Here is a 25,087-nt window from a genome sequence, read left to right as displayed (position 1 = left end):
GACGTGTCCCGTACATGTCCCGGACGTGTCCCGGACGTGTCCCGGACGTGTCCCGGACGTGTCCCGGACATGTCCCGGACGTGTCCCATACATGTCCCGGACGTGGCCCGGACGTGTCCCAGACATGTCCCTTACGTATCCCGGACGTGTCCCGGACATGTCCCGGACGTGTCCCGGAATTTTCTCCCGGACATGTCCCGGACGTGTCCCGGACGTGTCCCGGGCATGTCCCGGACGTGTCCCGGACGTGTCCCAGACATGTCCCTTACGTATCCCGGACGTGTCCCGGACGTGTCCCGGACATGTACCGCACATGTCCCGGACGTGTCCCAGACATGTCCCAGACATGTCCCTTACGTGTCCCGGACATGTCCCGGACGTGACCAGGACGGAGTTTTTGCCGTTTTTCCGAAAAAATATGATATATTTTTGGGTGAATATTTTATGCCAAAATTTTATCCACTACGAAGATGACTTAATTACTAAATAGGAGAGTACAAAAATTATTTTTTATAAGTTTTGAATGCGTAGTTAGGATTATATAGAATTTTGGATATTTTGACCTCAAACACACGCGTTTCAATGGAGTTATGGCCGTTTTTCCGAATCACTGTCCGTTCCAATTTTTTTTATTATTTACGTATTAAGAAAAAGTCATTAAAATTTAAATAGAATTAAGTATCTAACTTTATTTCGAAAAAAATGTATGTAGATACAATGTATAGAAAGAATTTTATTTTTTAAGAACTACTTTATATAATATAATATTGTAAGTATATTTTTTATTTAATAAGCTTTATAAAACATTTATTTTGTAAGATTGTAGACACGAGAATCTATTGCTTGTCGTTTTATTTATTTATTTTTGTATTTTTGTATTTTATTAATTGTAAAGTCTAGTTTAAACCTTTAAAAGGTTATTAAAAAATTATTTTAACTTTTTTTTTTAAATGTATCATAGGAAACCTGTGATTTTAAACAAATTACAAAATCACTGTTAAAAAAAAAAAAAACAACAAAAAACATAACATTTTATATACAATCGGCTAATTCATAAGCACGATTTGTATTTTTAACAAATTTATCAAAATGATTATCCGGTTTAGGATCCATATCGAGAACAGACACCTTGGTCAAGTATAATTTTCCATTTAAACAAATAACGTTGGGATGACTTGAGATTCTGTAAATATAATCAAAATGTTAATCTAAACGGTTTGTAAAATGTTTTAATGACTAACTGGATAGAATTTGATTGGTGGATTTCTTTAAAGGCAACAATTATAGAACAATCTAAAAATGTAGCAGCTATAAGATATTTTTCGAGCGGAGTAAGGTCATCAATGCAATTGACTGATTTTCTTTCTAGGAACTTTTCTAACCATTTGAAGGTTTTTCTTTTGGATGGGTTTGTAGGTGATGTATTGTTCGAGCATGATTGAGTGATGTATTCCTGAAAAGATGTTTTTAAAAAAAATGTGCTTTTAACTGAACAAGTTTTCATTTAAAAAAATAAAATATATTTTAAAGGGTTGTTAACTTAATTAAAATTAAAATGAACACGAAAAACGCTTTTCCGTTCAATTTTAGAGTTTTATTTTTTAAGTATTGATTTTTGTAAAAATGATACTAGTTTAAATAAATAATTCACGTTTTCGACGTAAAAATATGCAATATATTGGTTAAATAAATAAACTTCGTTCTTATGTAAAAATCCTGTTATACAAAAATTTAGTTGCATTCATCGTTTGGGGTCAAAATAATTAAAAAATATTATATATTTGAACTTCAAAAACAAATTTTATGTTTTTTTACATTATTGAATAATTTAAGTGACTTTTCATGTAATGAAAACAGTTTTTATTGAAGGTTTTAAGTCATGAATTTTTTATAAAATCCTATCATAATTTACAAGAAAAAGCTAAAAAAATACTTTATTTTTTTCTTTTCTCATTATATCATTATTTTATATAAAAAGCTTACATAAAAAAATATATAATATTTTTTCTAAAAACTAAGGCCATACTTAAATTTTTACAATGCGCAAAAAGTTTATACCTGCACATTTATTGAAAACAATAATTTTTCATGAGAAAAGTAAAAAAAATCAAACTTTTTTCTTCTAACACCATTAAATACATTTTTTATATAAATTTTATACCATCTAAAAGCCTATTGTTTCAGCTTAAAAATATTCATATCAACCATGCCTGCCCGACATCTAAGAAAAAAGCTAGACCTAGAATATTTTGAACACAATCAATTTTTATAAAAAAAAAAGCAAGAAAATCAATCTTCTTAGTTTTCAATTACCTTAAAGTGCATTTTTTTAAATAGCAACCTTAAATAAATTTTACATCATGTGAAAGCTTATTATTTCAACTTTTATATAACTTTTCAATCATATTTCTACGACGCCTACAAAAAAAGTAAGAAATTTTTAAATCGATTAAAATAAAATTCAACATTACATTAAACTTTAAGTTATTATCTTTCAAATAAGGTATTGAAAATTTTTATATTTCTAATAGTTTATTTTTAATTGAAATTTTTGCCGTGGATGCTGCCATGGTTCATCGATTTATAAGACGTTATCACGTCAAAAAAAAAAAACATTTTCTAAAGTAGCTTTTCAACCTGACTATCACAGCTAAAACTGAATAGTTGGCGAAAAATGTTAAAAACTAATGCTTTTATCTGAAAAAATTTGTCTACCAACCACAGTAAAATTCTAAATACAAAAATCATAGAATAAGCAAATACGAGACAATAACGGGACAAAACCTGGATCAAACTATAGAAATACGGGACAGTAGGGGTAGGTTTTTTACCACATGTTTATACGAGTACGTACATCATTAAAAACATCTAAAAGGTTTTCTTTTTGAATAAAAAACGGCTTCAGCGATTTTCAACAAAAAAAAAACTACTTATATGATTTCAAGGAAAATATTATTATTAAAATTAGGAAAAATTAAGAAAACTTGTTAAAAAAAATAAATTTGATTTTTTTTACACCAATATTTTCAAAACGATCAATTTTTAAAAAATAATTTTCATACATATTAAAACATAATTTCAAATAAATTCATTGATTTTTCGAAACAAAAATTTGAAATTATGTATTTTTTTTTTTTTTAATCCAAAATTATTTATTTTATTTAGCCCTAATACAAAAATAGATATTCTTAGGAATAAGCTCTAACTGGGGTTTATCTGACTATTTAAAAATTGACCCTCAATGAAAAAATTATTGTATCTGTTTTTGTATTACATCTTTACGTACGTGAATAATGGTTTTGTTAACTTCAAGTGCATTTATATCAATTGACAAACTGCAAAGTTCACACAATGAACTCAAATTAATTAAAAAAAAAAAAAAGAAACCATAAAAAAATAAAATAACTTTTATACCTACTCATCCTGCATTTACACATAAATTTTTTAGCAAGGGGAGCTATAGGTTGATTTTACCATTTCAAGTTTTCATTAAAACTTTTACTACAAGATTAAATGCTTAGAACAATAAATCAAAAAAATTTAAACCATAAACTTTAAATAACTTCCAGGAAGAGGGGATCTTAAAATTTAATTCAACAATTTAAATTCCAAACAAAAAAAATAAAAAATAAGAAAAAAAACTCAAAAGAATAAAACCTGGCATAACATACATAAATACCAGTACATCCTGGTCTCGTTTATAAATATAAAAAAAGGAAACATTTCACTAGCAGCAAAAATTTTTAAATAAAAACTATACCGATTCAACGCGCTTTTTGCAAGGACTCCACGACAAAGCGAATGAACGAGGAACAACCAACGACCGTATACAATTATTTCTATATGACTCCTTTTTCTATCCTTCCTAGAAAGAGCTATTTGTGTATTCTAACAACACACAACAGTGCAATGAAACGGAAAGCATAAAAATATAATAATAGTAAAAAACACATGAAGGAAACAAAAAAAAAAATGAAATTTAAGCTAACAATTTAGTAATTTTTTCGTCGTCCTTTCTATTTAGCTTACCTTTGCTAAAAGTTGAATGTTTAAAATTCTCTCAAGGACACCAGTTCCGGTAGGATTGTCTGAATAGTTCTTCAACAGACAGTTAATAATCAAATCTTGGAACGTTGTCAGATCGCTAATGATAAAAAAAAAAAAAAAACAAAAATAAATAAAAATATCCTTTGAATTAGGATCTATTACGACTATAACATTATTATACCCATTGAAAAAGTTTTCTTTTAGTTCTTCCAGTGTTATTGATCCAACTTGGTCACCATAGATAAGATGTCCATTTCGAAAAATACGCAAATTATTCTGAGGACATTCGAGAAGTGCATTCAAGGATTTTCGCATCGCCTTTGGTTTTCTGTGGAGGAGGAAAATAAAAAAAAAAACGAACTTGTTTGTGTTTTTTTTTTGTCCTTGTTCTAATACAAACCCTGAAAACATGTCAATGGGGCAGTATGCACTTAGTCTGGAAATTTTACGAGTTCGCAACTAAAAAGGAAGAAACAAAAAAAAGATGATATAAGCAAAAAAGAAGAGATATCCTCGCAACCGCAGGACACGTTCAATTTACCTTAGAAAATTGCATCGTACAGTACCGACATCGAGTCGAAGCTTTTAGGTTGAATGGATTGAGAAATGACGTTCGAGAAAGACCAACAGCAGCAGCAGCAGCAGCATGACCACAGTTACCATCGTCGTAGATGACTTTGACTTCGACATCGATATCCTGCAGCATCCATCCTTGTTTTGGTTTAATATCGACGGCAAATGTGTCCCCTGGTGTTAGCTTTTTATTGAGGAAAATAAATCATAAAATTGTAGAATTTATAATAGAAAAGGCAAGATGCACCATGGCGGTGGTGGTGTTGGTGGTTATAGAAAAAGTTGTAAACAAGCGCAACAACGCGCTTTCGTGTGTCGTGTCGTTGTCGTAACTCGTATAAAGGACCACCACCCTAAAATATCAACCAATAACCATCGACATCACACCGACGACGATGAGAAGGAATATAAGGACGATGGACCCACGGATGACAACGACGACAAAGAGAAGAACCACGAGATTGGAATGCATAATTTATTGAATTTGGCCAATAGGGACGCATAAACTAAGCCAGATTCTTGCAGCTTAAGGAAGTTTTCATCCACCCTAAAGGCATATTGCTGCCATTGTACATGCAAGCAAACTCACCTGATGTTGTAAACCAGGAACTAACAACGTTTCTGGCAAGAGTGTAGCATCTGGCAGTAGGAGTCCGAATTGTCCACAAAACTCTTTGTCTAGTCGATGAGCTATAAATTTTGCCAAACGGATTAAAATAGAAAATGATACTTTTTAGAGAGTTGCCATTTATGGAAGTAGGAGTAGGAAGGTGGATGAAGAAGGCGGATTTCAATTTTGCAACATTGTTCTGGCCGTTGGCGATATACGATGTGATGGTGGGTGTTTTTCGGTTTTTGTGTGTTCACGGGTATCGGTTAACCATAACCAAACCCAACCAATTGTTATACATTTGTATCAGAAGTGGGATGCTATAGTAGTAAATCTTTATTTTATTGTTCGAAGGTAAATTAAATGTTTATATGATTGATTGGAATTTTTCTTTCTTTGTGTTGTTATTTTGTGGCATTCTCTATTGAAATTTGATACATTTTTGTTTTTTTGAATTTTTGTGTGCATATCAGGAAGAATTGCAATGCACAGCAGCAGTGACAGAAGAGAGAACAAAATGTTTTAGAAGTAGAAAATAATTTATAGGTAGAAATAAACAAAACAAAAATGGTAAAAATGCACATAGTTTAGGTTCAGTGAAAGATTTATATTTCAAAACCAATCGAGGGAGAGTTATTTTTAGGCTTTTAAGCTTTTTACCAGTTGGAAGGTAGGTATAAGCTGGAACCACAACTTCTATCAAAATAAAATTTAGATTAAGTTTGCAACATTCGGTATATCCGAAAACAATTTGTTTTGAAAACTGACATAGTTGGGAGGTGGAAGTTAGTATTTTGGGTGTTTTTTTTTTTAACTTAAAAAGAGAGATAAGTTGTATAACTATTCGAATCCACAGTTGGAGTTTGCATGTATTAAAAAAACATACTTAACAAGTTTAATCCAACTGCGTAGAAATTTTGACAAAGCATTTTTAGTTTCTATTACTTTTACCTAAGTGCGTGTGTATTTAAACCTTTATTCAATGATGATATTTGGAAATTCTATAACTAACATCAAAACGCTAAACTATGAATTAATAATGCAGAACAAAAACAAAAATATTTCATAAGAATTTAAACGTAAATATACGTAAAAACGGTGTTTTTGTATGAAGAAGACTTAGAGCGAAATTCGTAGTCGTTACTTGAGTTATGATTTTTTTCAACTCCAGTTAGTTGAGAATTATTTCAAGCAATCGCTCAAGGGAATTGAAAATAGGGCTGTCACTTGAGTAAGGAAAAATCTTGTCTTGAGGAAAATTTTTTCTCAAACTTGAAAATTTGACTGATTTTAATTAACTGTCATAAAAAAAAAAAACATTTTTTTAATAATTCGCACTCGTTTGTCCAACATACTCGTCGGATTCATCGTCCCACTCGTACAACTCAAATTAAATATTCGCATTTCATTTATTTCATTATAAAATTAGTGCAACCTTTAATTGTTAAATAATAAAAACAAACGCTCGCAATGACACTTGCGTTTTAATGTCAACTGACTGAAAAAACTTAAGCGTTTCCTCAAGTAAAAAAGCCTCCTCAGACATTCACTTGACGAAAATTTCGACTCAAGTGATGACTATGAATAAGGATTCGCTTGAGCGAATGCTTAAGATATTTCTCAACTTGAGTGACGACTATGAATTCCGCCCTTAGTGCATGAAGTCCGTGAGGCAAGTATTATCGTAGGTTTAGTTTTCATAAAAAATGGCTCTTGAAACCTATTTTGGCCGAAGATGCAAATTAGGATAAAAGCAAACCGTTATAAAATTTAATTTTAGAGTTGATCTTTTTTCAATTTTTTCATATCAAGGCTTATTCATACATATACATTTAGGTGGTCCTTATATTGCTTTTTGCAAAAATTCCACGGTAGCGAAAAAAAATCTCTAATTTTTGCGAATTTTTATTTCAACTGTCCAGTCTTCAGGTACAATCCGGAAAACCCTATAACAAATTAGAAAGTTACCTTAGAAAATCAAAGGAATCTGCATGTCCTAAATAAGAACCACCTTAATATGCATATGTAACCAAAAAAACGTTTATTTTTTTTTTATACATAGTACTATACGGTTTTATGAAAATTCTTTTGAATTAAAACGATAAGTTGTATACATAAACGGATAAGAGATAAATAAGGTACCATGATATAAGGCCAACTTTCAAAAATTGGCCTTATTTTATTATGCAAAGTAAAACAAAGCCAATTCAAAGTTACAAAAAAAAAAAAGCCGTGTCGTTTAACAAGTAGTAGGTATTCTAACTGAGAGTAAATTTCTTATTTCCCCAGGTCCACATTGATTGATTTTTGTTAAAAATTAACGTAAGACATAGCAAAATTAGAGGACTACTTCGAAGTATCACACTTGCCCATTAACGCGTTGGATCGTTAGGTACCTAAAATTTTAAGACAAAAAGACTGAAAAACCTGGCCAAATTTATGTCACCATTTTTGAGGATATTTATATGAAAAAATGTTTTCGAATTCATACCGAGCTCATTTAAACTTAAATTAAGGTCAGAATTTAATTTTTTGTGATAGCTTGGATGATAGTTCGACATTACACTAAATACCTTCTATAATCTCCTTATGTTTTAAGAAGAAATAATTTGTTCCCTCTATTCTTATTGACGGAATTGGTTTGAATCTAAAATTTTAATTGGTACTACTTGAGCCTAAACCAGTAGGTATTCTTAAACATCTTAAGAAACTGACAAATAAATCAACATAATGTTTACGTTAAATTTTTATAATTGCGTGTTTTACTGTCCTTCTGGGGATTTCCTTGAAAAAGTTGGAAACCCACTCCCTTTTATCTGGAAGCAGCATCTAACATCTAAACTTGTTAGCCCTACTATAAAATTGAGTATTTTCGCATTAGGGGCCTCAGAAAAATGCTATATTTTACATTTGCTTTTGGAATTGAGCCAAAATCGATTAATTTAATATAAATTTAATATTACTATACAAAAAACCCACTTTAAAAACTTGTTATTTTTTAAGTCAACTTTTCAAAAATCAATTTTTTTCACTATAAACCGAATAAATCGTTGTTAATATTTTGTTAAGGTCACTGTGGCGTATGTAGATTTTTTTTTAAATTACAAAATCAATTGCAAAGGAAGTCCTGTTAAAACTCAAAACAAACATCTCCATGACCATGAAAAGTTTTAATAGTTAATAAGCATCAATGCCCAGATACAAATGACTGGAAAACATTAAATTGATCTTTTACAACTGTTTTTTACAGACTAAAGTGCAATGAACACACAGTTGATTTGAATGAAAATTTGTTCTTCAAATAAAAAAAATTAAATCCAAAGCTATGAACCTCTATACAAAAATTTACATTAAATATTTGATGGCACAAAAACAAAACTGAAATCCGTATCCTACCTCCTCATCCCAAACTGCAACAAGTCAAAAACAAAATTCCGTTAAAAGATATAAGGGATAAGTTGGTTGGTTAGTATTGGTATTTGGTACTCACCCGGTCGAAATGGTCTGCAAAAGTCATTTATCCTGCGGCGGTCCGCCTCGGATGTTATATTGACGATTTCCGGAATATTGACATATTCCTTGCCAATAAATACCGCCATGACACTAACAAATGCAACCAACTCTTCGGGATTGACTGCATCGTCGTCGTCGTCGTCCTCTGCATTTTCAACAATGGCATCCGTGCTGACATCAACATTGGAGCACCCACCACCTAAAGACATACGTCAAAGTACGTACGAAAAAAAAAGGACACAATAAGATAAAAGATATACAAAAAAAAAAAATTGAAAATGAAAGAGCCTTCAAAAAAATGTTGGTCTTTTGTAGGTTATTAGTAGATAGTTGTGTGTGAGAAACAGAAAACTGACACTGACACATCCCCTCGGGACAGATAGACATGTCAGGGTAATACTTTTTCGTATAATGGTCTGGCTCACCCATTCTACCTAGTGTCTGATCCATATCGGGGGTGGTAACGACTCCGTTGGGATTATTATTCGCATTGGAAGTGGTCGTAGCTGTATGTTTCAGCTGATGCTTCTCCGACTGATGATGGCCATCGCATTTACTATTGTCGCTACTCCTCGTCGTTGTCGTCGTCGTATTGCACTTGCTGCTTTTGCTATTGCTACTGCTGATGATGTCGGCTTTTGGCAGTCGTAAAACTTTTTTAAGTTGTGGCAGGGCCACTACCAAATTTGCATTACCCTCGGCGCTGTATATCAACTCAATTTGGCTAAAATCCATTTCGAATTCGAAATAAAACTTTCTATGTGCACAAGGATATACGGCGGCGGCGGGGATATATAAAGGATCAGTCGGATACTCGGGGACTAGGAAAGTTCACTGGATACCAGTGATTTTTTGTGTGTGTGTGTGTGTGTGTGTGTGACGTGGCGGCAGCAGCGGTGGCGATGGCGATGGCTATGGTGATGGCGGCAGTGGCAGTAGGCACTGCTTTACGACTAGGAGCGGATCGGAATGGCAGTGTTACACATCTGCAATAGCATTGGCAGCAGGATAAAACTCCTGTGAATAGAGAAAAAAATATAACTGTTATAGAGCTCTGAAGATGGACAAATTTTGCAATGTTATGTTTATCCGGCAGATTAGGATACGAATAATGGCATTATAGGGGACATAAATTTCAAAAGTGCTTCCATCAGACCAAAGGGCATACCCTTGTATAAGGAACATTACCACAACTAGGAACTCAGCAACAGACACCGGTGCCGCTGGTGATATAGAGAGACGAGATGGAGATGGTGAGTTACACCAATTTCAAACCACATGACAAGAAGTTAGTTTTGAAGTTTGTGTGTGATGGCGGCAAATTTGGTTGAGAGTTGTTGGCGCTAACGCTAATTTGTTGCTATATCGGATGCATTGTGGTTTCCTATTACCGGTTTTTATAGGACTTTCGTATAATTTGACCCAGTCTGGAGTAACGTTGTAAAAGGTTTTTTTTTTTGTTTTTTTCTATCTGTTACTTTTATCTTTTGACTGTGGAATACTTTTTTTGTACGGCTACATAGTTAAGGATCTTTGAGTAGTACCAGAAGGACCTATTCATAACTGAAAACTAAAAGTTTCTTGGAGGTCTGGCTCCTGAGATATATCCGACCAAACATTTTTTATATATCTTTTGACCAAAGTATCAAAACAAGTTTTGGTTTACAGATATGAGTTCACAGTGAACATGCAAATGCATTTCGATAAAAATATTACACATTTATTTTTTTCAGATTTTTGAAAAAAAATCAAGGTTAACCCCTTGCCGAAAAAAATTCCATTTTAAAAAATTTCCTCCAAATCTATCGAGTGAGACATCAAAAGAAAGGTCTCTTTTAACTCTATTCATAACTGAAAACTAAAAGTTTCTTGGAAGTCTGGCTCCTGAGATATTTTTGACCAAACATTTTTTTTAAATTTTTTTCCTTACATTCCGAAGTCGATATCTTTTGACCAAAGTCTCAAAACAAGTTTTGGTTTACAGATATGAGTTCACAGTGAACATGCAAATGCATTTCGATAAAAATATTACACATTTATTTTTTTCAGATTTTTGAGAAAAAAATCAAGGTTAACCCCTTGCCGAAAAAAATTCCATTTTAAAAAATTTCCTCCAAATCTATCGAGTGAGACATCAAAAGAAAGGTCTCTTTTAACGCTATTCATAACTGAAAACTAAAAGTTTCTTGGAGGTCTGGCTCCTGAGATATTTTTGACCAAACATTCTTTTTATTTCTTTTCCTTACATTCCGAAGTCGATATCTTTTGACCAAAGTCTCAAAACAAGTTTTGGTTTACAGATATGAGTTCACAGTGAACATGCAAATGCATTTCGATAAAAATATTACACATTTATTTTTTTCAGATTTTTGAGAAAAAAATCAAGGTTAACCCCTTGCCGAAAAAAATTCCATTTTAAAAAATTTCCTCCAAATCTATCGAGTGAGACATCAAAAGAAAGGTCTCTTTTAACTCTATTCATAACTGAAAACTAAAAGTTTCTTGGAAGTCTGGCTCCTGAGATATTTTTGACCAAACATTTTTTTTAAATTTTTTTCCTTACATTCCGAAGTCGATATCTTTTGACCAAAGTCTCAAAACAAGTTTTGGTTTACAGATATGAGTTCACAGTGAACATGCAAATGCATTTCGATAAAAATATTACACATTTATTTTTTTCAGATTTTTGAGAAAAAAATCAAGGTTAACCCCTTGCCGAAAAAAATTCCATTTTAAAAAATTTCCTCCAAATCTATCGAGTGAGACATCAAAAGAAAGGTCTCTTTTAACTCTATTCATAACTGAAAACTAAAAGTTTCTTGGAGGGTTGGCTCCTGAGATATTTTTGACCAAACATTTTTTTTAAATTTTTTTCCTTACATTCCGAAGTCGATATCTTTTGACAAAAGTCTCAAAACAAGTTTTGGTTTACAGATATGAGTTCACAGTGAACATGCAAATGCATTTCGATAAAAATATTACACATTTATTTTTTTTTCAGATTTTTGAAAAAAAATCAAGGTTAACCCCTTGCCGAAAAAAATTCCATTTTAAAAAATTTCCTCCAAATCTATCGAGTGAGACATCAAAAGAAAGGTCTCTTTTAACTCTATTCATAACTGAAAACTAAAAGTTTCTTGGAGGTCTGGCTCCTGAGATATTTTTGACCAAACATTCTTTTTATTTCTTTTCCTTACATTCCGAAGTCGATATCTTTTGACCAAAGTCTCAAAACAAGTTTTGGTTTACAGATATGAGTTCACAGTGAACATGCAAATGCATTTCGATAAAAATATTACACATTTATTTTTTTCAGATTTTTGAGAAAAAAATCAAGGTTAACCCCTGGCAAAAAAAAATTCCATTTTTGAAAATTTCCTCCAAATCTATCGAGTGAGACATCAAAAGAAAGGTCTCTTTTAACTCTATTCATAACTGAAAACTAAAAGTTTCTTGGAGGTCTGGCTAATGAGATATTTTTGACCAAACATTCTTTTTATTTCTTTTCCTTACATTCCGAAGTCGATATCTTTTGACCAAAGTCTCAAAACAAGTTTTGGTTTACAGATATGAGTTCACAGTGAACATGCAAATGCATTTCGATAAAAATATTACACATTTATTTTTTTCAGATTTTTGAGAAAAAAATCAAGGTTAACCCCTGGCAAAAAAAATTCCATTTTTGAAAATTTCCTCCAAATCTATCGAGTGAGACATCAAAAGAAAGGTCTCTTTTAACTCTATTCATAACTGAAAACTAAAAGTTTCTTGGAGGTCTGGCTAATGAGATATTTTTGACCAAACATTCTTTTTATTTCTTTTCCTTACATTCCGAAGTCGATATCTTTTGACCAAAGTCTCAAAACAAGTTTTGGTTTACAGATATGAGTTCACAGTGAACATGCAAATGCATTTCGATAAAAATATTACACATTTATTTTTTTCAGATTTTTGAGAAAAAAATCAAGGTTAACCCCTGGCAAAAAAAATTCCATTTTTGAAAATTTCCTCCAAATCTATCGAGTGAGACATCAAAAGAAAGGTCTCTTTTAACTCTATTCATAACTGAAAACTAAAAGTTTCTTGGAGGTCTGGCTAATGAGATATTTTTGACCAAACATTTTTTTTTTAATTTTTTTCCTTACATTCCGAAGTCGATATCTTTTGACCAAAGTCTCAAAACAAGTTTTGGTTTACAGATATGAGTTCACAGTGAACATGCAAATGCATTTCGATAAAAATATTACACATTTATTTTTTTCAGATTTTTGAGAAAAAAATCAAGGTTAACCCCTTGCCGAAAAAAATTCCATTTTAAAAAATTTCATCCAAATCTATCGAGTGAGACATCAAAAGAAAGGTCTCTTTTAACTCTATTCATAACTGAAAACTAAAAGTTTCTTGGAGGGTTGGCTCCTGAGATATTTTTGACCAAACATTTTTTTTAAATTTTTTTCCTTACATTCCGAAGTCGATATCTTTTGACAAAAGTCTCAAAACAAGTTTTGGTTTACAGATATGAGTTCACAGTGAACATGCAAATGCATTTCGATAAAAATATTACACATTTATTTTTTTTTCAGATTTTTGAAAAAAAATCAAGGTTAACCCCTTGCCGAAAAAAATTCCATTTTAAAAAATTTCCTCCAAATCTATCGAGTGAGACATCAAAAGAAAGGTCTCTTTTAACTCTATTCATAACTGAAAACTAAAAGTTTCTTGGAGGTCTGGCTCCTGAGATATTTTTGACCAAACATTCTTTTTATTTCTTTTCCTTACATTCCGAAGTCGATATCTTTTGACCAAAGTCTCAAAACAAGTTTTGGTTTACAGATATGAGTTCACAGTGAACATGCAAATGCATTTCGATAAAAATATTACACATTTATTTTTTTCAGATTTTTGAGAAAAAAATCAAGGTTAACCCCTGGCAAAAAAAATTCCATTTTTGAAAATTTCCTCCAAATCTATCGAGTGAGACATCAAAAGAAAGGTCTCTTTTAACTCTATTCATAACTGAAAACTAAAAGTTTCTTGGAGGTCTGGCTAATGAGATATTTTTGACCAAACATTCTTTTTATTTCTTTTCCTTACATTCCGAAGTCGATATCTTTTGACCAAAGTCTCAAAACAAGTTTTGGTTTACAGATATGAGTTCACAGTGAACATGCAAATGCATTTCGATAAAAATATTACACATTTATTTTTTTCAGATTTTTGAGAAAAAAATCAAGGTTAACCCCTGGCAAAAAAAATTCCATTTTTGAAAATTTCCTCCAAATCTATCGAGTGAGACATCAAAAGAAAGGTCTCTTTTAACTCTATTCATAACTGAAAACTAAAAGTTTCTTGGAGGTCTGGCTAATGAGATATTTTTGACCAAACATTTTTTTTTTAATTTTTTTCCTTACATTCCGAAGTCGATATCTTTTGACCAAAGTCTCAAAACAAGTTTTGGTTTACAGATATGAGTTCACAGTGAACATGCAAATGCATTTCGATAAAAATATTACACATTTATTTTTTTCAGATTTTTGAGAAAAAAATCAAGGTTAACCCCTTGCCGAAAAAAATTCCATTTTAAAAAATTTCCTCCAAATCTATCGAGTGAGACATCAAAAGAAAGGTCTCTTTTAACTCTATTCATAACTGAAAACTAAAAGTTTCTTGGAGGTCTGGCTCCTGAGATATTTTTGACCAAACATTTTTTTTTTTAATTTTTTTCCTTACATTCCGAAGTCGATATCTTTTGACCAAAGTCTCAAAACAAGTTTTGGTTTACAGATATGAGTTCACAGTGAACATGCAAATGCATTTCGATAAAAATATTACACATTTATTTTTTTCAGATTTTTGAGAAAAAAATCAAGGTTAACCCCTGGCAAAAAAAATTCCATTTTTGAAAATTTCCTCCAAATCTATCGAGTGAGACATCAAAAGAAAGGTCTCTTTTAACTCTATTCATAACTGAAAACTAAAAGTTTCTTGGAGGTCTGGCTCCTGAGATATTTTTGACCAAACATTTTTTTTTTAATTTTTTTCCTTACATTCCGAAGTCGATATCTTTTGACCAAAGTCTCAAAACAAGTTTTGGTTTACAGATATGAGTTCACAGTGAACATGCAAATGCATTTCGATAAAAATATTACACATTTATTTTTTTCAGATTTTTGAGAAAAAAATCAAGGTTAACCCCTGGCAAAAAAAATTCCATTTTTGAAAATTTCCTCCAAATCTATCGAGTGAGACATCAAAAGAAAGGTCTCTTTTAACTCTATTCATAACTGAAAACTAAAAGTTTCTTGGAGGTCTGGCTAATGAGATATTTTTGACCAAACATTTTTTTTTTAATTTTTTTCCTTACATTCCGAAGTCGATATCTTTTGACCAAAGTCTCAAAACAAGTTTTGGTTTACAGATATGAGTTCACAGTGAACATGCAAATGCATTTCGATAAAAATATTACACATTTATTTTTTTCAGATTTTTGAGAAAAAAATCAAGGTTAACCCCTGGCAAAAAAAAATCCATTTTTGAAAATTTCCTCCAAATCTATCGAGTGAGACATCAAAAGAAAGGTCTCTTTTAACTCTATTCATAACTGAAAACTAAAAGTTTCTTGGAGGTCTGGCTCCTGAGATATTTTTGACCAAACATTTTTTTTTTAATTTTTTTCCTTACATTCCGAAGTCGATATCTTTTGACCAAAGTCTCAAAACAAGTTTTGGTTTACAGATATGAGTTCACAGTGAACATGCAAATGCATTTCGATAAAAATATTACACATTTATTTTTTCAGATTTTTGAGAAAAAAATCAAGGTTAACCCCTGGCAAAAAAAATTCCATTTTTGAAAATTTCCTCCAAATCTATCGAGTGAGACATCAAAAGAAAGGTCTCTTTTAACTCTATTCATAACTGAAAACTAAAAGTTTCTTGGAGGTCTGGCTAATGAGATATTTTTGACCAAACATTTTTTTTTTAATTTTTTTCCTTACATTCCGAAGTCGATATCTTTTGACCAAAGTCTCAAAACAAGTTTTGGTTTACAGATATGAGTTCACAGTGAACATGCAAATGCATTTCGATAAAAATATTACACATTTATTTTTTTCAGATTTTTGAGAAAAAAATCAAGGTTAACCCCTGGCAAAAAAAATTCCATTTTTGAAAATTTCCTCCAAATCTATCGAGTGAGACATCAAAAGAAAGGTCTCTTTTAACTCTATTCATAACTGAAAACTAAAAGTTTCTTGGAGGTCTGGCTCCTGAGATATTTTTGACCAAACATTTTTTTTTTAATTTTTTTCCTTACATTCCGAAGTCGATATCTTTTGACCAAAGTCTCAAAACAAGTTTTGGTTTACAGATATGAGTTCACAGTGAACATGCAAATGCATTTCGATAAAAATATTACACATTTAATTTTTTCAGATTTTTGAGAAAAAAATCAAGGTTAACCCCTTGGCAAAAAAATTCCATTTTAAAAAATTTTCTCCAAATCTATGGAGTGAGACATCAAAAGAAAGGTTTCTTTAAGCTCTATTCATAACTGAAAACTAAAAGTTTCTTGGAGCTCTGGCTCCTGAGATATTTTTGACCAAACATTTTTTTAAAATTTTTTTCCTTACATTCCGAAGTCGATATCTTTTGATCAAAGTCTCAAAACAAGTTTTGGTTTACAGATATGAGTTTACAGTGAACCTGCAAATGCATTCCGATAAAAATATTACACATTTATTTTTTTCAGATTTTTGAGAAAAAAATCAAGGTTAACCCCTTGCCGAAAAAAATTCCATTTTTGAAAATTTCCTCCAAATCTATCGAGTGAGACATCAAAAGAAAGGTCTCTTTTAACTCTATTCATAACTGAAAACTAAAAGTTTCTTGGAGGTCTGGTTCCTGAGATATTTCTGACCAAACTTTTTTTTTGTTTTTTTTCTTTTCCTTACTTTTCCTATATAGTAAAGTTTCAGAAGTTGACAATAGTTGACTATGGGCTCAGAATCTCTGACGCGAAGAGTTTCGTCCTGTAAATATGCTCCCAACATTTGAGAAGATCTTGGAGCGTTATGTGGCAAATCAACTTCAAGACTATTTGGAGAATAACAAAATTTTAATGCAAGAACAATCTGGGTTCAGAAAAGGACACTCTTGTGAAACCGCGTTGAATTGTTTAATATATGAATGGAAAAAAGAGATTGACTGTAAAAATTTCGTCATAGCAGTGTTTTTGGATTTCAAGCGTGCGTTTGAAACTATCGAGAGAAGTATATTAGTGCAAAAACTGGAAATGTATGGAGTTAGAGGCAATGAGTTGAACTGGTTTAAGTCTTACCTTACAGGAAGGACTCAACGAACAAAAGCTGGAAATACTATATCAAATGCAATGGGAGTGGAACTGGGAGTACCTCAGGGATCAGTTTTGGGTGTGTTGCTTTTTCTTTTATATATAAATGACATTAAATGTGTGTTGCGATTTTGCAAAATTGTGTTGTTTGCGGATGATGCCTTGATATATGTAAGTGGAAAGAATGTTGAATATATGGTACAATGTTTAAATGAGAACTTGGACAGCATAAATAGATGGCTTCAAATGAATAAAATGAAATTAAACGTGAAAAAGACAAAATGTATGAAATTTAAAGTGACTGAACCAATAAATGTGTGTATGGATGGAGAGAGGATTGAGTGTGTAGATAGTTTTAAATATCTTGGAGTTAAGATGGATTCAAAGTTAAATTTTAAAGAGCATGGCAGATATGTGTGTGCAAAAATTGCAAAAAAAAGTTGGTTTCCTGAGAAGAGTTAGAAGAGACTTGACGTTTGAGAGTACTTTGCTGCTATATAACACTATTGTGCTACCCCATTTTAATTATTGTGCAACGGTATTGTATGCTTGTCAACAAGAGATTGTAAATAGGCTGCAAATACTTCAGAATAAAGCAATGCGAGTGATATTGAGAGTGAATGTTTATACCCCTATAAGAGTTATGTTGGATGCGTTAAATTGGATGAGTGTTAAACAAAGACTAAAATATAGTGCTATGGTATTAATTTATAAAATGAAGAATAATATGGTTCCTGAGTATTTACAAGGTAATATTATCAACGTCGGAGATTTGCAACCATATAATTTGCGCAATTGCGAAAACTTAAGACCAAATAGGTGCAACAGAAGCAGCACTCAGGATTCATTAATGTACACGGGTTTTAATTCATTTAATGGCCTTCCGAGTGAATTAAAAAATGAGCTAAGTATAAATGTTTTCAAAAATAAACTTATTCTTCATATAAAAAATTGTGATTAATACATTATGTTTTGTTCAAAAAGGTTTTCTAACCTCATATACTGAGTATTTTAGGATTTAGGGCACACAACAGAGCCTAATCTCATGCAATGCAGAGATAGGTACTCTTGGCTTACGCCGAGATGGTTCCAGAAACTCTATTATTATTATTATAATTGCTCTGCCCATAATCTCGTAAAGGCCCTAACTACATTTTGTCTTATTTCTGAGTTATAGAGGGAAACACTAAATCTAATATCGCAATTTGCATATAAAAATGAAAAAAAATTAAAAGTACATTTTGAATTTTCTGACTTATTTGACGACCTAGGCTAAAAAATTAAATGAGAATAAATCAGAGACAATGCCCTAACTCAAAATATGCAAAAAATCAAAATCGAAAATTTTGTAGTTAGGGCCTTTACGAGATTATGGGCAGTACTAGGCTTAAATACAAAACGAATACCAATCATCTAAAAAAGTATTTACTATCATTTTTGGGTGAATTATAGTATTTACTTGGATGAATTTAGTATCTACTAAAAGTATTTGCCTGCTAGCAGGTACTTTTTTTTATGCATACGAAATTAAGTAAATACTATGAATTTTACCTTTTACTAGAGTTTATAGTATTTACTTTCACCTTTTACTTTAAGTAAGCACTACCTTTTTATGCATATCACCCCATAAACTTACTTTTGAAATGACTCAAATACACTAGCCCAAAAAATTAAGGGAACAAAAAAAATCGTGATTTTTTTTAGTGATTTTCGATAGGCTGTATCTCAGTAAAAAATTATCGCATCATGACAAAATAAAAAGCATGTTAAAGCTCTACTCTTCTAGTTTTAGGATTAAATGTTTAAATATTTTCTTTCTAACGGTAAAATAGCTAAATTGTTGGAACTGTTCAAAAACCAAAATTTTCCAATTTTTTTTGTTTTTACTTTTCTCCTATGAAAGTGGGAAAATTTTTTCTGATAAAATGATTATTATTTTTAAAAAAGCTATTTATTTGGCTTTAAGATTCATTTTGTTTCAAACTTCTAAGATTTTTTTTAGACTGCAATATCAGTCATCAAACCAAACAACATACTTTTGACTTTGACTATGAATATCTCAACAACGGATTGCTGTACAGAATATTCAAGGACAGATTTAAAAACTTAATTCAATTCTCTACAAAGAAATTGAGTTTGTTTTGTATAACAAAATGTTTTCTTTTTTTTGAGATTAATTTAGAAAAGCTATCAAAATAGGCATTTTTACGGTTTTTTAGAAAATTTACCGCTATTTTATTTTTATGGGTGATAAGATTAAACTGAGGCTTAATTATTGAAGCTTAATATACCTGAAATAAGTATGCAAAGTTTCAGACTTATTCATCAAGCAGTTTTTCTGTTGTGAGGGTTTGAACTTTTGAGATGAAATAAAACACCATATTTCTGCAGGTCTAAATGACTTACTTCTTGTAACTTTTTTATGAACAAAATCAAATTCTTTTGAGTTTATTTGAACATTATATTGATAAATATCGTTTAAATTTAAGACAAACCAAAAATTAAAAGTTAAAAAAAAAAAATTTAAACGATATTTATCAATATACGCCCTTATTTATAAACTTTGTATAACTTTATACAACTGTTTAAATTTGGAAAATGTGATCAAAAACCTTGTTTACTGTTGTCTTATAGCTGTCAAACTTATACAAAAGAGTAGATTGTCTTAACCGCGAATAATTTGATTATTATTTTTATTAAACAAAGCATATTTCCAACAATTTAAAAAAAGTTATTTAGTGTATAAGTAGACAAAAATCTAATAAATACGACTGATAATGTTCAAATAAACTCAAAAGAATTTGATTTTGTTCATAAAAAAGTTACAAGAAGTAAGTCATTTAGACCTGCAGAAATATGGTGTTTTATTTCATCTCAAAAGTTCAAACAATCACAACAGAAAAACTGCTTGATGAATAAGTCTGAAACTTTGCATACTTATTTCAGGTATATTAAGCTTCAATAATTAAGCCTTAGTTTAATCTTATCACCCATAGAAATAAAATAGCGGTAAATTTTCTAAAAAACCGTAAAAATGCCTATTTTGATAGCTTTTCTAAATTAATCTCAAAAATAAGAAAACATTTTGTTTTACAAAACAAACTCAATTTCTTTGTAGAGAATTGAATGAAGTTTTTAAATCTGTCCTTAAATATTCTGTACAGCAATCCGTTGTTGAGATATTCATAGTCAAAAGTATGTTTTTTGGTTTGATGACTGATATTGCAGTCTAAAAAAAATCTTAGAAGTTTGAAACAAAATGAATCTTAAAGCCAAATAAATAGCTTTTTTAAAAATAATAATCATTTTATCAGAAAAAATTTTCCCACTTTCATAGGAGAAAAGTAAAAACAAAAAAAAATTGGAAAATTTAGGTTTTTGAACAGTTCCAACAATTTAGCTATTTTACCGTTAGAAAGATTTAATCCTAAAACAAGAAGAGTAGAGCTTTAACATGCTTTTTATTTTGTCATGATGCGATCATTTTTTACTGAGATACAGCCTATCGAAAATCACCAAAAAAAAATCACGATTTTTTTTTGTTCCCTTAATTTTTTGGGCTAGTGTAATTCGAGGGGTTAAATAATGATGTTTTTGTTTAGCCTCTGGGGAATGAGAAATGGATACACCACTACTCTAATCGCTATGTTCACCATATTAATATTGGCGCTTTTAATTGCCATTGCCACTTGTTGCTATCGATAGCATTTATTGGTTGATTATGCAGCCGCTTTTAGTCATATTTATAAAGAAACTAAAAGTTCAGTGGAATCATGGGGATGGTCTCAAAAGATGAATTCTTTGAAAATGGTATCCAGATGCTGCCAAAACAAATATGAATATTGTATTGGTGCTTTTCACGATCATTTCAAGTACCTACATATTTGAAAGAAGTAGCGGAAACTCATTTGAGTTCCCTACATTTTCGCAACCGTCGTCGAACAAAATTCTTTTTGTAAACAAAACGATTGATTAATTTGAGTCTGATTGAGGCAATACATACATTTTTTAAGTACTATCTATATTATGCATCTTTATTTTGCAATTTTATTAATTCTTCAAAACATTTCTCATTTAAAATTAACTGAAATAAATCCACTTTTGAACATATTATCCTCTCAAATGACCACCACTTCGAATTCGCCCTCATCTGTCAAAGCAAATTCATTCAACCCAACAAACCCCATCATCATCGCAGAAAAGAAACTACACCAAAAATGCCAGAAAAAAAAACCGGAAAATATTTTTTGCAAAAACTTGAACTTACACAAAAAATCTTATTGAATTATTGCTTCAATTGAATATAATAACACTTAACACAAATAAAAGAACAAATAAATTAATATTAGCTAGTTTCAACTTCCATTTTTATTGAATTTTTCAATAGTTTTTGTTCACACAACACACAAAATATTTTCGACCACCACACAAAAAAAAAAATAATATATTAAACCAACAGATGATGTAAATAATGCTGAAGTTGGTTGTAGTTGGATAGTTTTGTCTGTCATTTTTTTTCGCCGTGACATCTCATGCGCACTATATAGTGAAAATGTTCAGAGATGATTTTAAACAAAAATGACAGAATACAGTGAGAAAGTTTTATGGGTAATAGAATATTGCATACATTTAGGTGTTATTTGCTTGTAAATCAAATGTTTTTTATGGTAATTTGTTTTACGTAGCATAGACTGAACATTTTTTATCTCAAGAAATGGTAAAAATATAAAATTCATAACATGACATAATCAATATTGTTATTTAATAAATGCATTTTTTTGGGAAATTTTTACACGATCTCCCAACTAACAATTTTGATTCTATAATGATCCAGAGAAGCTTCTTGTCATAATAAGTTGTGCTCCTATGAAATTCCTATAACAACTCGAAAACCCATAAAGGCGACCTTTTTCACCGCTTAAAGGCTTGGCCACACCGAAGAGGGTACATGCGGTAGTGGTACGGGTAGAGGTAACGGTACTTGTATGAAAAAAATTCCAAACTGACATATCAACGTTCAGATGTTGAATTTTTTTCATACAAATATCGTTACCTCTACCCGTGCCGCTACCGCATACCCTCCGGTGTGGCCAAGCCTTTACACTATAAAGGTTAGTTTGCTGATGAAGCGATTTTTTAAGTCTCTGTCGAAAAAAGTGCCAACACAATTCTTTGGGGTGAAAAAAAAAACTGTCCAGGGACAATAAGTGAGTGACGAACTATCCAAATAATCCCGATTTTTTTACTAGAACTCGATTCCCGACTAACAAATTTGCTCCTATAAAGCTTTACACTTGTTAATGTAGCTCCTGTAAAGCTTTATAGAAGGGATAATGTTTGTTGGGTTAGAACAACGACAAGCATAACGAAATTTTTCGTTGTGCTATTTTTGTATGAAAAATTTCGTTACTGGCCACACCGGAGGGTATGCGGTAACGATATTTGTATTAAAAACAATTCCAATTGAACTATGATGTGTCAGCTTGGAATTTTGTTCATACAATTACCCGTGCCGCTACGGGGTGTACCCTTCGGTGTGGTCTAGCTTTTAAAGAGATGGTTGACTTTCCTAGCAACCCTGGAACTAAACCTATATGGGAAAAAAATGAAACTTTTAAAAGCCAAATGGTTTCTTTAGGTTTTAGGCGGCACGGGGAACTTTTGTTTTTATTTTTAAGCAGGTAGTCATTAATGAAGCAAATTGACTTATTATGCTGATTTAAGAATTATATACAAGTGCTATAAGATTGTTTTTAGTTAGTTATAGTTTTGGTTCATTTGTTAAAAGTTTATGTACCTAAATCGATTAAGTCCTTCGCTAAGTTCACACTCATACAATTTTTCAAGAGCCCCCCACCATTTACGAGTTATATTCGAACTATTTTCGACATTATTTTAAAAATAAAAAAAAATAATATTTTTTTGTAGAAAATCACCGGGCCTACAAGCTTTTCTCATAAACAACGTTTAAATAGCTTCCATATTTGAAGGAGTATAATATACGAAAAACAGGTATAGATTTCCTGGCGGTTTTTGAGTAACAACAAGCATAACACATCTTTAAATACACAAATATTTTATTTTATTTCTTTACAAAAACAAAATATATTTTATACAAAGTAATTTAAAATGGCTCCTCGAACTGCAGGATTTTTTCCAAAAGCTTTAATTCCTTTAGAATTTGCGCTGCTATAAAAACGAGCTTGAAATTCAGGATCTTTCAAAGCAGCTACAAGATTGGCAAATTCCGAACTGCTTTGCATTTTCTCATAAACAGCATCAAGATAGTCTGATGCCAGAACAGCTTTTGTGTAATCAGCCATAATGTTTCCGCTAATAATTGGATTCAACTCCTCGCCATCCTTGATAGGTTCTAACCATTTATCAACCATTTCGGTTGTCTTCTTGCCCATGAAAAGGATAATAGTCTTTGCGTCAATTTCACGATCGTTAAAATATTCAATCAAATCTCGTCCTTCCTTGGTTTCCAAAAAGTCCTTGATTAGTTTTTCATATGTGACTTTTTGTACATAGCGAAGTCCATCAGCATAGCTTGGATAAGCTGCGACGTACTGCTTGCCAATTGATTCAATTTCTTTTACTGGGAAATGAGAGGCGACATCTTTAATGTCAGACTGAAGGTCTGCAGAAATTGCAACTGCAGAAATCAGAAGGCAAAGTAGAGCTGAACGCATTTTGGAAAGTTATTTGTTTGAAATAAAAGACTGTTTAATGATTTTCATAAAATGTTTCTGGGTATTTATATAGTTGGAATTTGAATAACAAAAACACTTATGATAACCTATCAATGAAGTGATCACGCTTTTTCAACTTGTTATCCTCAAGTGACTGTTCAAAATGTAGGTACTTAAGCTATTATGTTGAATGTTTAATTCTTAATTATAATATGAACTCAATAGTCTTGTGAGTCTAACAAAAGACGACAGAAAACATTGTCAGCTTCTGAATTAGTCACGGGTTAGCTCTTAAGATTTTCAATGACTGGAAGCACGTGATGTCACCACTCAAATCGTGAATCCCATGATTTACTTTAAATTGTTTAATTAACCCAAGTAACAATTTAGCTTTCATAAGGGTCAATGCAAGCTATTTTTTGACTTGTTTAAGAAGAAGGACAAGTCTTATGCAAATCATTTTGGCGCACATTACCGAATTTCCCCAAGACCTTTCTCCACAGGCAATCCACAAGCTAATAGCTTGTGACGAACAGCGTAAAACGACCTTATGCAGACCTTTTTACAAGACAATGAAACATTTTAGGGAAGCTATAGCTTCGCTAAGGAAACTATCATTTGCATTAGATGTTATAATAAGGCCTTATGGAGGTTGTTATAAGATGTTGAATTTATGAATAAAAGAAAAAAGATTTTATTGAATTTTTTTTTCTTTTAATTTTTTTTCTATTTTGTTTTTTCTTCTTTTTTGGCCATGTCAATGCTTTTCCTGTCGTTCTGAAATGGGAAGAATTTTATTTTAATTGAAAAAGAACACATTTTTTTTTTTATTTCACAAATGGCCCCGCCAGGAATGGATCCCACGTACCTCTGCATACCAAGCCAGCACCTTACCAGTAGACCATACTCGAATATTAAAGATGAGTGGCAAAAAGGGAGCTAATTGAAACCTTACATAAAAATGCAATGTTTTTTTCTAAAGTGTTACAAACATTCCATATCTGCAGGATAAAAGCTTTGCATACTTATTGGTGAAAAACATTGCATACCTGAGAGATGAAAACATTGCATACTTACAAGAACCTCTTGGAACAGGTCTTATGAAAGCCTTCTGTCACTTGAAAATAGAAGGCTTCTTTAGAACAGTTCAAACAGGTCTTATAAAGGTCTTCTTTGACTTATATTTACAAGGCTTCTTCTTAACACTTTGGGATAGCCTTATGGAGACCTCCTTTTTTTCCAAAATGGATGATTTGCGTAAGTAAGCCTTAAACTAAACGTATGCAAACTATAGCTTGCC

The 25,087-nt window shown here is 31.4% G+C and overlaps 3 protein-coding genes across 4 annotated transcripts in view; 1 reads left to right on the top strand and 2 right to left on the bottom strand.

Moving 5' to 3' along the window:
* Positions 1 to 25,087, top strand: part of LOC129916545 (uncharacterized) — a 179,509-nt gene that overhangs the window by 148,923 nt on the left and 5,499 nt on the right. The window lies entirely within an intron of this gene.
* LOC129916501 (inositol-pentakisphosphate 2-kinase) lies at positions 938 to 21,523 on the bottom strand. 2 transcript variants are annotated; one of them, XM_055996496.1, is made up of 10 exons: positions 21,360 to 21,523; positions 9,169 to 9,760; positions 8,721 to 8,942; positions 5,210 to 5,310; positions 4,589 to 4,804; positions 4,448 to 4,506; positions 4,229 to 4,375; positions 4,030 to 4,144; positions 1,242 to 1,453; positions 938 to 1,183 (listed from the first exon to the last, which is right to left on the bottom strand). In XM_055996496.1, exons 2-10 carry the CDS (start codon positions 9,476 to 9,478, stop codon positions 1,033 to 1,035), a joined length of 1,533 nt encoding a protein of 510 aa, XP_055852471.1. In that variant the 5' UTR covers positions 9,479 to 9,760; positions 21,360 to 21,523; the 3' UTR covers positions 938 to 1,032. The 2 variants fall into 2 exon arrangements, with proteins under 2 accessions (XP_055852471.1, XP_055852480.1); XM_055996505.1 differs by having other exon boundaries at positions 9,178 to 9,760.
* Positions 23,203 to 23,787, bottom strand: LOC129911125 (uncharacterized). The gene has a single exon (XM_055988805.1). The coding sequence runs from the start codon at positions 23,785 to 23,787 to the stop codon at positions 23,203 to 23,205; it is 585 nt and encodes a 194-aa protein (XP_055844780.1).

This window comes from Episyrphus balteatus, chromosome 1 (genome assembly GCF_945859705.1).
Source record: "Episyrphus balteatus chromosome 1, idEpiBalt1.1, whole genome shotgun sequence".
Lineage (NCBI taxonomy): Eukaryota > Metazoa > Arthropoda > Insecta > Diptera > Syrphidae > Episyrphus > Episyrphus balteatus.
Note: the sequence above shows the minus strand (reverse complement) of the source record. Positions and strands in the feature narration are given on the sequence as shown.

Coding starts and splice junctions, on each gene's coding strand:
- LOC129916501 (XM_055996496.1), bottom strand. CDS start 9,478: ATGGATTTTAGCCAAATTGAGTTGATATACAGCGCCGAGGGTAATGCA. Junction 4,145..4,228: donor AAAGAAAACTTTTTCAATGG/GTATAATAATGT, acceptor TTTTATCATTAG/CGATCTGACAACGTTCCAAG. Junction 1,454..4,029: donor ACATTCAACTTTTAGCAAAG/GTAAGCTAAATA, acceptor ACATCTTTTCAG/GAATACATCACTCAATCATG.
- LOC129911125 (XM_055988805.1), bottom strand. CDS start 23,787: ATGCGTTCAGCTCTACTTTGCCTTCTGATTTCTGCAGTTGCAATTTCT.